Source organism: Osmerus eperlanus, chromosome 5 (genome assembly GCF_963692335.1).
Source record: "Osmerus eperlanus chromosome 5, fOsmEpe2.1, whole genome shotgun sequence".
NCBI lineage: Eukaryota > Metazoa > Chordata > Actinopteri > Osmeriformes > Osmeridae > Osmerus > Osmerus eperlanus.
Genome location: NC_085022.1, coordinates 4,528,856 through 4,541,964, shown reverse-complemented (window position 1 = coordinate 4,541,964; position 13,109 = coordinate 4,528,856). Strand labels below are relative to the sequence as shown.

Genomic DNA, 13,109 nt, shown 5'->3' with positions numbered 1-13,109 from the left:
AAGTATTTTTCTCACATTCATGGTAAGTGAATAATTGCCATATAGGAAAATGAAATCCAGATTCAGAGTTTGATTAAATTGGATCACTAATCTTATCATGGGTTCAAATTACTCCGTTCAATACTTTCTATATATACAAATAATTGTTAATTTAGTCAACAAAAACACTTAGCATTTATAATAGATTTACAACATTTACAGTAAATTGATTTTTTGCTTACTCTTGAGTAAAATTCATCTCCAAAAGAGCAACAACGACACCAAAGATAAATGAGTTATGATGCAACAACTATGATGCAAATGAGTTATGATGCAACTATGATGTTAGGGGCAGAAGAAAAGGCAGAATCCTAAATAATTAACAATTCCTGAACAGGATCTGTAAATACTGTGGATATTCTACTTAATTACTCTTCTACTTGCTATCAGAGATAGTCAAATATGGTGTATTTTAATTCAAATGAGCACATGACAGCAAGCCTTGCCCACCCATCTATCTATCTAAGTGAACCAGTAGTCAATGGTGTCCCCTACTAACAGGTCTCAGCAGGATTCCATCACCTTGTTCAGAGGACCTCCTGGGCCCGGGTGTCTGAAGTGAACGTCCTGCCAACACCTCCAGGAAGTGTCATTTCACGTAATCAGGTGACATTTCCACAACAACCCTCTTCACTTCACCTCACTTACTTCTTGGTGGCCTTTGACAAAAGTCAATGTCCCTTTTTACAATTGTATCTTCATCATTCAACAAGCATACGCAAGTACATAATCTACGATGGACACGGTTTCTTAGAAGACTTATGTTGTTTGTCAAAAAGTGCATTATGAACTGAGTATTTTAGTATTGTGAAGAAGAGACGGGAATACAGAGGTAAATTGCATGAGGGATTAAGTGAAAGAGCAATCAAAAGTAAATAAGAGATACAGAGCCAATAAACTAGGGAAGGTAAGGGAAGTGATAAATAACCCTGATTATAATATAAAGGTATCAAAGTCCACTTAGCAGAACAACAGCTGCGTAAGTGTGATTGGAACCTCACACGCACTTAAAAAGATTGTCTAACACAAAGATAGGGGTCGTTAACTCTGTTAAGGCCAAGACACCCCACACAGACTGCAATCAACAGAGACAGATAGTGGTCTGCTTTGTTTGTGGCAGGACTGAAACCTCTCTTTCTGCAGGACGCTGACCAACTGGCTGGACACACCGATAGGTGGTCTCTGCCGTGATCACTATATGCACTGTTAGCAGGTCTCTTTAGATAAAAGCGTCTGCTAAATGAGATTTATTTTAATGTACACCACATAAACAGACCATTGCATGGCAAAAATGTTGAAGGGCTGTGAAAATGAAACATTCTGTCACTTTCGAACAGGACTTAGCACAGTCACCTTATATGTTTGTAAAGGACGGGGTGTCACTTCACAATCCATTCACTGTTTGCCATAGTGACAAAGAGCTGGCAACATTTTTCAGATGATTCTTTTTTGCCAAGCAAAATATTGCACTACAATGCAAAAGTATTGTGTCAATATTCAATGCGCATAGGTGGTGATATCAATTCTCACAAAATAAGTAAGTGCAGGGAACTACTCATGTTTGAATGAGCAGTGTCTTTATTGTTGTTACACCAGCTCAGTTGACATGCAATTTGAATGTTGATTTGGATAAAAGCATCTGCTAAATTAATGAAAGATACTGTATACAGATTTCCAAAGGATAGATATATTGCAAATTAGGAAGAAAAAAAAAGTGTTGCTGTCTTTTACATCTATATTTGGAAGAGAGAGCAAGAACAGGCTTTGTCACTGAGAGAGTCCATTGACAGGTAAAAAGGGTATGTGAGAGTAAAAAACAAAAAAGTTAAAACAACGAGCTGAGGTATCAATGTAGGCCAGCTGCCTGAGTGCCATTCGTACCGACACACACTAACAAAGGCAGTGACACCTGGCCTGGTGGTAGTCACCAGAGTTAAGACCAGTGGTCACCCCCACGGTGAGATGTGTGTGGTCCCGCTGAAGATTGCTTTCCAGTTATTCTGAAGCCTGGCTGTCTACTGTAGAGTGACAGAAGGCCTAAAGCATGTGTGCGGGGGCATCTCAGACAGCTCGCTGAGTCTGTGATCTCTCACACCCAGTCCTGGACAGCTTCCTGTGTGAGTAAGGCTCAGCATCCTGCATCCAGTCTGGATGTGGGAAATCGCACACTCTCCACACTCTCATTGGACACACACATACAGTACCCTTCCCCCTATCCCCCTATTCACCCCCCTTCTCCTATTCCCCCTCCTGGCACATACACGCGCAGACACCCGCACACACACACACAGCCAATCACTTCCCCTCTGTGGCACAAAGGACACCTGGCTCTGGCCTGCACCCCTGCTATCTGCTTTAAAAGAACCTCTCTAATACACACTGGGGCCCAAAGCCAACATACAAGCAGATTAACCCCCCCAACACACACACACACACACACACACATGCACACGTACCCTCACACACACGCACACACACTCACACACACACGCACCAGGCCGCTTCATGTCCCCCTAATGAGCATACAGAATCAGCCCGTAATCCTTTGATACGCCACCTCGCCCCTGGTCGCTGCATTAGCTGTCACACTTCTTCCTCTCAAAGGGCTTGTCCTAATCTCCACGCATACCTCGTCCTTCCCCACATTGGCCTTTCGCCTCCTCTGACTCGAGCTGCATTGATCTTTTGATTTCTTTTCTTTTGTTTCTGCTAGGCCAAGTGCAAATGGTACGTCCAGGGCCCAGCGCCAGAGCGCTTTCTGGGGGTATTAGCGGCTCCGAGCATCTGTCTCTTCTGGTCACCATCTCTTTCTCTCACTCTCTTTAGCTTGCTAGTTCGAGTTCGACTAAAATGCAACATACAGACAAAAACAATAATGGCTGTTTTTCTATGGAGGGTAATCACAAACACATACACACAAACTGTTGTTCCTATTCTGTTCAGTTATAATTAGAATGTTCAGAGTAGTAGAACTGCAGTAGAACGTTTTCTCATGCATTGAGAATGTTCACTTTAAGTGGTTTAGGATAGAATAGGGATTGACATCACCATTTTTCACTTTCTCTCTGAATCTCCATTAAAGTGATACATAATAAAAAATAGGAATAAACATTAAAACACTGTCTGAAAATTCATCACAAAGTTCATCCAATGTGTAAATTATTTGTTTCCATCACAATACTATGAACTAAATGTAGATCAAGAAGATACCAAAATAACACAAAAAAGATCTGATGAAACGGCTAACAAGTCGCCCAAACCACAAATCAGGAATGTTTATTCCTACTAAATACTAATTGCACCATCAGTAAGGAGGTGTAGGAGAATGCCCAGTATCTTACCACCATGCTCAAGTGTACAGCCCCACAGGACTAAAAGACACCATTTACCATGCCCTCCTCCTCAATACGGCATCTCACGAATCTGTCTGATCATGTGTCGCCACCTAGTGTCCTTGCCATATCGTATCTGCTGCGCATAGGTATTTTTTATAGGATATATACTGTATAATCTATCTGTAAATGTAAAAATGAAATAAAACATAGCTGAGTGTTTGATGATTTGAAAAGCAATTTAATGTATGTCTTCATATACTATAAAACATTTGTTAACTTAAGTTTATATATTATTTGACAATAATACACTTACAGTAAAATGACATGCACTCTGAAATTGCAAAAGTTTCATTTAAAAACCTGTATTTCCAAACTGTGCTGTTTAAAAAGATAAACTCTAGAATTAATAATATCCCTTTTACAAAACACAAATTCATGCTAAAATGTGATTAGCAATTAGTCCATAAACAAAATAGTTTATGAGTGTATAAATGTTTGCATGGATCAGTAGAGCACACTAACTTTGGTCAAGCAATCATAGCTAAGAAAATACTGTGTACTGTACTTTTTTACATGGTTTTGTAAGCTGGTGGTCATGTTGATATCAAGTTTCATTTGAATAATTAGCTATCAGAGATCAGCCTATCACACGGCAAAAGGGGCTTCACTCTGATTTTCTTTGCACAATCATTCTGGAAAAAAAGGAAACAGTTTAGTTAGTAAAGTTTACTTGTACATGCAACTGAAATGTAAAGCTTGAATGTGTAGTAAAGGGAGAGGTATCTAAACAGTGCTGGTGTGGAGTTGTATAGGATGAGTGTTGCCTTAGAAAAAAGTGAGAAAATGACAGAATGAATGCGAGTAGAGTAAGGAGAGAGAAGAGAAGAGTGAGGAGAGGAAAATAGAGGAGTGTCCGTACCATAAATTTGACCACATTAATGTGGTATGGAATCCCCCCCAGCTCCTCACACTTGCTGATGTGGATTCTCTCGGGGTCCCCTGGGGTGAACACCACCATGCCTGGCTCAGCCTTATTCACAACAAACATCCACATAACATTATAAAGTGACATTCACAGGGGGCATTATTTCTACTGTGTTAAAAACGTTAAACTGTCTTTCTTAGAAGTTCATTTTGGTTTAAATAAAATAAATGTATATTTTGGCTAACTATTATAAGCCAACATTTGCTTGGCTTAAAGAATGTAAATATGAGTCTAACTCGTTTTTTTTAAATATAATTAAAATGCTTTTAAGTCTGCAATATTGTTGGTTCACTGAGAAATGTATGAAGTTTAATCAACCATTTTCAGTATCTTTATATATCAATAAAGTAAAAATAATCACATATAACTGCAAATACAAATATATTTGGCATATAATATGGTATGTCCTACTCACTGGCTCCAGTGTTCGGTGCAGGGAAAGCATATCAGACAGTCTGCTGTTGAACCCCGGAGCAAAGTTTGCTGGGTTTATCGCTACAAAACATTGACCCTTAGGGAACATTACAAAAAAACATGAACTGCAGCCAGGGTCAAACTTGGTTTGCTATTTCCTGACTCAATGTGAACTGAAAAGTAACAGTAATCAAACTTTTGCTAAATTGTATCAACATACAGAAGACTAGTGTGTCTCTGGGTGCATTGCCTTTCATATTCACATTATTATGCTTTCCTCAAACACAATGTGTGACAAGGAATAAAGCTTTCCCTCCACAATTACTCCATGGTGTCAAATGATGATCCAGCTTGGTGGACTGTAGAAACGTACCAGGTCTGCTACTCGGTCAGTACCCTTCCATGTGCGAATGTATCTGCTGTACTGGGAACCTGCCAGCATACCGCAGAATACCTCAACCATCATTCCGAGACCAAAGCCCTTGTAACCACCTGGGAGAAAATCATACCCCAAATAAACAGTTATACAGTCTATTTGGATAGTCTTTAAACCCCTATATTTTTTTCTATATTTTGTTTCAGCAGCTTTACTCAAAAATGGATTTCACTCTCAAATACATTTTGGTTATGCACATTTATCAAATAAATGTGCCTTTGCTATGACACTCGAAATTGAGCTCAGGTTTGTAGGACAATGTCTATAATGTACATACATGTATCATTCACTGGTTAAACAGAGAGAAGGGTAGAGTATGACCTGTGGCCTCGCCTCCCCCAAGAGGTACCAGTCCTCCTCCATTAAGCACCTTTCCTGGATCTGTACTCAGCTTGCCCTGGGCATCGCAGCCCCAGCCTTCTGGTATGATGTCCCCACGCCTGTCATGAAGCTCAATCTGGAGGTACACATACATACACACACATGAACAAAACACAAACAAGCACAGACATACAGATACACACAAACAAACTCATCTATAACTCAATTCATTATCAATTGATTACCAATTACAATGACCAATGAATTTGGTTTGATATTTTTGTAAAACATTTCCTGCGTGCAACCCATCAGCATCACCCATCAAATTGAATTGTAGTATAAGCTTGGAAGAGTGACAGTTATATGAGTAGCAATGCTAATGGAACACAGGCTTCAGGAAATAAATGCATGCTGTGTACCAAACATGTCGATGTATTGTATTCATTGAGTTTACTAGGGGGTTAATTAGGGGACTAATAACTTTATGAACACACACACATATCTTAATACGTTTTGAATAGGTTATAAATAATAAACATATACAATCCCTGCATTGAATTCTAGACCTTTTAGATCTACTTGTATTGTCTTGTTGGCTTAGTCACATGTCAATATTGCCTGGATTTCTCCCCCCTTTTACCTTTCCTAGTGCAACTGCAGATGTTGCCATGTCCAAGACAAAACTGTCTCCATCTTGGGCTGGCGCTGCAACACTGATTGGATTGGTGCCTAGTGTACGCTAGATAATGAGAGTACAAGAGTTAGATACTGCGGAGCAAAGCACCATTAACTCTAAACGTCCCTTCACAAAACTGCATTATTCACTTACGTCTTACTGTAACATCTGTGTCATAATATCTGCACTGTTTGCAGCATTGCCATCGCTTAAATCACATACACAGTATAATTGAAATGAGGTGAAGAGCACCAAAGCATTCATGAAGCCATTTGATTGGTGGGAAATAAAAAATCAAGGCATTTTTCATATGTAAACGTTGCATGATACAAAAGGGACAGATATAAACCAGTTGTAAGGCAATGTTCCTTCCTGTTACCTCTTTGGCACGTGTAGGTACCACCAGCGGTGAGGTATTTGTAAAAGACATGCCCTGTGAAGGACAAGACGATATTTTATAAGACTGAGCCAATACTTACTAATAACTACCCATTAATCTCGATGCAGTAATTGTCAGTTGAGACGCTTGGAAAAAATTAATTCATTTAAATCAAAGATAATGACACTCACAATCATGTTTTCTCTTAGTGCTTGCATTGAGTAATAGCCAGCAATACCATAATGGTTCGACCCTGAAAACAAAAAGAGATTCCAGATAAGTTATGTGTTTTACAAGCAGTAATTAGCTCACAGTTTGTGTATCATGGTTGTTCCAGTCTGGTGTTAGTACATTTAAACAGTCAGACCTCGATAACAGATGTGTAAATGGAATAATCAGATATCCTTGTATTTTCTGGAATATCAGGAAAACTAAACTTGAATATAATTTTTTTTAATGATTTTGTCACACAAAAAGGATCAACATTCTTTTTAACCACAAAAAGGCCAATCAAAGTTGAACGCTCCCCTCATTAAGTCGACCCTAGACCAGGTATGGCAGTGGACTTGCCATGTGCCACTACCCATCCAATGCCCACGTTGTGGGCCTTCTTGATGGCTAGGTCCATGCAGAAGTTGCCAACCACGGCCCCCAGCAAATTACTTCCATTCACAAGGGCTGTAGCAACTGTCTCCTTTTCCACCACGGGCTCTCCTTCCTTGGCACAGATCCCTGTCTGGACGTCCTTCACATATATGTCTGGATGGATGAAGAATAGAGGATTCATGTTAGCAGTCAAGTATATGAGCCTGGAAAGCGTGGTTGATTCATTGGTTGTATTTGGGGTCATGGATTGGTGATGTTTGGTTGGATTGTTCAGAAAATGTAAACAATTTGGCTTGTTCATGAGGTGGCATGGCCACATCAATGAACAATTAAATTATTCAGAACTGGGATGTTGTGTGGATGTATTTTGTGATACATGAGTGTATGGCAGTCTGACCCATCCTATTAAGGCCATGGCTGTAGTGTCCCCTCCTGTCTCCCTCCACCAGCACCTCTGCCAGGCTCCTGGCATGGCTTGGCTTGGAACCCACTGCTAACATACACCGCTCAATGAAGGCTAGCACCTCTGCTTGGGCAATCAGACACCTGGAGGGTCACATACATAGGAATCAATAAACAATCTGACAGACTGGATAACATTTGTACACTAACTGTTTCTTTCTTGTTCTATTTTAGCAAATTCCATAATCATGTTAAACCCTTAATAATACATAATAAAATATTACTGTCATTATGACCAACATTTTTATGAACGCATAAAAGAGTTCCACTACGACATACCCAACTTGCTCATTGTTATCCCTGCCTCTGCAATTTCCCAATGGGCAGCAATCACATGCTACTCTACTCTAATATATTCTAGAGAAATTCCTCACTTAATACAGCACACCATTTAAATTCCACACCTGGAAAAATTGAAAAAAACGTTTTTACCTGTTTGATATTGTACCATAAAACTTACAAGAATGGAACTTTTTGTCCAGTAAGCAGTGGACATATTGGTCTATCAACCAGCATTGTGAAATTTTAGCAACTTAAATTCCACAAACTTTATCTGTACACATCAGTTTAGTGTTTAAGTTTAAGCTTATGCCACACCTTGGGATAGCCCACACAAAGTTACAAAGCACAATGCCAAAGTTACCTTGTAATAAGATATAGGTTCAAATGTAGGTTTTAAACATCATTAAACAGGCTGTAAAAATGAATAAGAACAACCACCAAAGTCATAATTTTCAGGAAGCATAATTTACCATTACAATAAAAATGTGACCTACTCTTGCCTACCTCATCGTGTTCTTGCTAGTGTTCTGTTTCTTTCCCAGGTAAACGCGAAGTTGTGGTCTATGATGCCGTTCACCACGTTCTATATGGAAACATCTAGTTCAGTCTGTCTGACATCCAGACTATATGGTTGTTAATAGAGAGGCCCTTGTTAAAACAGACTGGTAGGCCTACTCTGCGCGCTATCGGTATATTCCCGAATGACACTGTCACAAGGACAGCATTATGTAAACTTTGTTTTGTTGCATCAATATTTGTCGTGACTTGGCTACCTTTGGCCATTGGTGGTTATTCGACTAGCTTAACATGAGGCAAGCAGCCCGTTTTGGTGATGTCTGTCAATTAAACAATGTTGTTGGTTATTATAAGGCGGGTGACAAAGGAAAACAAAACATCTGAATAATTGAGTGGAGAACCTTGACAAATACATTTCATTTAATACAGGTGTACTGCATGATACAATTAGCAATGAACCTAGATTACACTTTGTGGATCCTCGCGGTTGAGTATTAGGCTATATCATGCTCTGTGGCATGTAGACATGTCTATAATGACATAATATCTAAACATTCCTATAAATGCCTAGCCAGTGTGTGCCTAGCCACAGCACAGCACCCTGCGCGGTGCTGTGGGTCACCGCGCAGGGTTTGGGATAATTTCCCTCTTTGATTTACAGTATTGGTCTGTCGGTCCCATTCCACGACATAGGCCTACTCCCACGATGTGCCACCTGGTGGTTAGGTGGTCATCTTACAATTCATTCAATCAGTCAGAAATAATATGGGAGGTGGAAATTCAGAAGGATTCCCTGCGTCAGATCCCCCCTTCAACGGCACATCTTCTGTCGTGCACATTAAACTTTAACTTTCTAACCCCAGAATCAAGGTTTTCTTTTTGGCCATGCTAGCATTTAGGCTATAACTAAAATAACTTTTTAGTATGAAAAACATGAACGTTATGATCTAAAGTTTAACAAACGTAGATAATCACTAAGCAAACTTTGGACACCAAACAAACCTCATTTTACAGTAGCCTAAAAGGAAAGGCACTGTGACACACATTTACATTTGACATTTCTTCATTCAGCCGACGCTTTGATCCCAAGCGACGCACACATAGTCCAACTTCACCATGTGACAGCTTCCCCGATCGCCTCAGCACCATAGTCAGATTCGTATCCATGCTTAACCGTTAGATGTATTGCCACAGGAGATATAACTAGCTGTTTTCTAGGACCCAATTGGTTGTTGCAGACTTCAGTAAGGGGTAGTTGCTGGTTACACTGTGGTCGTGGTGTGTGTCTATATGGTTACAGCATGCGTAGTATGGGTGTGTGTGCGCAACTATAGTTTTGTAGCAATCGGCTAGTTTTTGTAAGCTTGGTCTGCTAATTTGTGTATTAATGTTTGCGTAGGGCCTATAATGTCTGTATATCTGGAAGCTAGGTGCATATATTACCCACTGCTGCTCTCAGGCACCAGCTAGCAGTTTTTCTGACAAGAACACAGTGCAGCAGTTCCCAAAACGGAAGGGAGGGGTTGTTATATTTAGCTTTCAAACCATGCAGTCCGAATTCTAGTCTCTAATTCACCATGAGACACACATCTGGAAAAGCAATACGAGGAAGGAGAAAATAGAATGTTGGCCAGCAGGCCTGTTATTTGTATTTGTATTTATATATCCTTGCTAGTGCCTTGCTAGTACATTGCTGAAGTGGGAGACACAAGGGATGGGAGAACAAGGGACTGAATATGGATGATCAGAGAGGACACCGATAATGAAGCTTCGACGTTCTTAAACAATTTGGATGGACTGGGTCAGAGGACGTTTGTGAGATGTTTGTGAGACAAAAACATGGAGAAGTTCCAACAGTAAGTTTAGGATATATCATATTAGTTATTTTAGATGAAAACTGAACTGCAGCAAATTAACCCCCAGATGTGACTGAAATAAATTTCAAGAGACACATGCCTGTGAACTCTTCAGTGATCATGTCAAACAGTCCTAACAGAAATCCTAACTTCAGCTATGTGGAGGTTTTGTCTGCATATCCAAATGTGAATGAATGGTGGCACAAAAATCTGAAAAAGTATTTTGGGATCAACACTAACAGTGGACTAAAATTGATTTAATATGCTAAAACATTCTCATCCCAAGCATTTTATTTGCTAAATACTTGCTTGCTTTCTGAATGCTTGCTTATGATTACACAGGTATGGGAATTGAAGTAGCAAATATGCTAAGCCAAGTGAGGGACATGAACCAAAAACTGTCAATATAGAATTTAAACAACTAAACTGTTTTAACTGATGGTATTTTAATAAACCATGCATTAATAATGATTGATGGAAGGTAATACAGAGAAATCTCAGAAATCTTTCTGGTAAATTATTACACAGAATGCATTCTGTGCAATGGCCCAGTATCTGACCCTTAAAGAAACATGTTCATTGTTTTTGATCATCACATTTTCCAGAATTGACAGAAAACGGTGTAGTCTAACAATACTACAATGTCAACAAAAGTAATACACTGAAATTATAATAAAAATGTATGTTGTACTCGTAATAAAACAATTAAAGTGAACAAAGAGCAGTTGTAATAAAATTAATACAATTAAACAGAACAAATATAACACTTTTTTTTACTTTTAAGTTTTGTCTTGAATAAGGAAGGAGATCATCTCTCGAACCTCCTCCTTCTCCCCCACCCCCCTTCTCACACCCTCCAATTTGATTTCAATGTTGAAATATTCTCCACCTCCTCTCCTCCTTCCTCCACTCCTCTCTTTCTTTCTGACACTCCGACTCTCGCTGTCCACCTTCTCTATGCCTTATCTTGTGTCCTGTCTACCTGCTAAAAAGCTTCATAAAACTCTGAAAGCCATCTTCTCCAAAGAAGTCAAAGGAACCCTGAGAAGTGCCCAGGTGGACCAGCAGCAGCACCAGGAGAACCACCAGCAGCAGGGGCACCAGCAGGTTCCAGCCCGCCGCCAGGATGTTGTACCATTTGGCCTTGTCCGAACACTCTTGGGCAGCCTGCAGGTTCCCCATGGTCTTCTGGTCTCTAGCCTGACCTCAGAATGAATGGGTGGAGGGAGAGAAAATAGGAGATAAAAAATAGTTGGTTGAGATTGATCATTGCAAGTGCAACATTTCATTTGTGAAACAATTTGTGTAGTTGGTGATAGGGCTACTGTATGTAGAATATATTTCAGTAGGCTAATACTCCATCTATTGGCTACAACTATATCATACAGTACAGTTAATAATTGTCAGTTATTACTACTCATATAGTCACATCGTTTTTAATTGCACGTGGTTAAAATCAAATGCAACACATGCATGGCCAGTGAGAGCCTTTGGAAGTTCATGTTTGCACTGGGTGGTCCACACATACTAGGCACTCTTTAATTACCTATGCACTCTTTCATTTGCCATGAGCACTTGTGTATTAAGAAGATGCCAATTACATAATTTTTAAACGTCCAAACAGTCAGTCTGGCTTTAGCATCTGTAATTGGCACTTCTGACTCCATTTCACCACAAGGGGTGTGTACGATTTGTATTTATATATTATAAATTCAGGCTGATGGATATAATTCAGAAAATGTTATGAACATTCCAAAACATCTTCCACCACTTTCAGGTTAAAGGTATTGTCTCACATGATGTTGAAATCTTTTGGCATTCAAAAATACCATTTTGAAGTTAGTTAGGATTAGGTTATTGGTTAGAATACTGGACAATTGTTAAAGGAGATTAATATTTGATTTCTGTAGCTAAGAGGGCAAACAATTTCCCATTTCCTGTGTGACCAGGGTGTTTTACAGTGATTTTAGTAAGAGATTATGTTTCAATGCTTGCTAGTAGTATCAGTCTGCTTCCATATTGTTACTGCTCAACAATGTGTTCCATTTCATAAAAAAAAATTATCTGGCAAGTTTGGTAATGCTTTACGTTTTGGTAGTGCTGTATGTTTTATAGTCGCAGTCATTCTAGCATTCATAGAAAAAGAAAACTAAAAACATGCAAACCTCACCTTGATAGAGTAGATTAGAGCCATGAATCCCAGACAGCAGAAGTTGACATAAAGAGTGTTACACAAAGACCAGACCAGGTAGTCGCTGGGTGGCTTTTTGCCATCTGCCCCCATGTTCACCACTGTAGACCCTCCAGCCTTACGACTAGAGTTGCAGTTGGTAAGCGGGGTGCAGTCAGATGGATAGTTGTATGCATGGTTGTCCATTTTAGGTATTTCGCACAAATCTCCTTAGTTTGGTAGAAAAGAACGTCGCTGTGATACCTCCTGCACCCACACTGTGCAAGTGTGTATATGTTACCAACAAGGTCTTAAATGATCCCAAAAGGGTGGAGGATGGAAAGGGTGGAAACTGGCACAGAATGAATTGGGCAGGGACTCTTCAGGTCTGTCATTATGCGGTGGGAGATGAAGAGAGGGAGAGAGTGACTGGGTGGGACACAAGCAGAACATGGAGGGGTGTAATTGGAAGGATGGGAAGATGAATACAGGAATGCAAATAGACAGACTAAATGCACTGTTGTACATTAAGAAACTGTTCAGTTGGTGTTTCAAAACACTGTAAAAGTGAAAAGTGAATCAAAGTTTGTAAACTTTTCTTTGTCAATGAGTTTGAACAATAACTGTTTTCC

General features: G+C 39.7%; 2 protein-coding genes across 3 annotated transcripts; both read right to left on the bottom strand.

Annotated features, from left to right (window-relative positions):
• Nucleotides 1–3,734: 3,734 nt before the first annotated feature.
• On the bottom strand, nt 3,735–8,651 carry LOC134021760 (uncharacterized oxidoreductase YjmC-like). Of its 2 annotated transcripts, none has more exons than XM_062462866.1 (11): nt 8,430–8,651; nt 7,589–7,737; nt 7,156–7,344; nt 6,777–6,838; nt 6,586–6,639; nt 6,171–6,269; nt 5,531–5,666; nt 5,147–5,265; nt 4,775–4,870; nt 4,294–4,404; nt 3,735–4,066 (listed from the first exon to the last, which is right to left on the bottom strand). In XM_062462866.1, the coding sequence occupies exons 2-11, from the start codon at nt 7,689–7,691 to the stop codon at nt 3,998–4,000; spliced, it is 1,038 nt and encodes a 345-aa protein (XP_062318850.1). In that variant the 5' UTR covers nt 7,692–7,737; nt 8,430–8,651; the 3' UTR covers nt 3,735–3,997. The 2 variants fall into 2 exon arrangements, with proteins under 2 accessions (XP_062318850.1, XP_062318849.1); XM_062462865.1 differs by having other exon boundaries at nt 8,440–8,651.
• A 938-nt stretch (nt 8,652–9,589) lies between these two features.
• On the bottom strand, nt 9,590–12,783 carry ifitm5 (interferon induced transmembrane protein 5). Its single transcript, XM_062461284.1, has 2 exons — nt 12,478–12,783; nt 9,590–11,507 (listed from the first exon to the last, which is right to left on the bottom strand). Exons 1-2 carry the CDS (start codon nt 12,682–12,684, stop codon nt 11,286–11,288), a joined length of 429 nt encoding a protein of 142 aa, XP_062317268.1. The 5' UTR covers nt 12,685–12,783; the 3' UTR covers nt 9,590–11,285.
• Nucleotides 12,784–13,109: the final 326 nt, after the last annotated feature.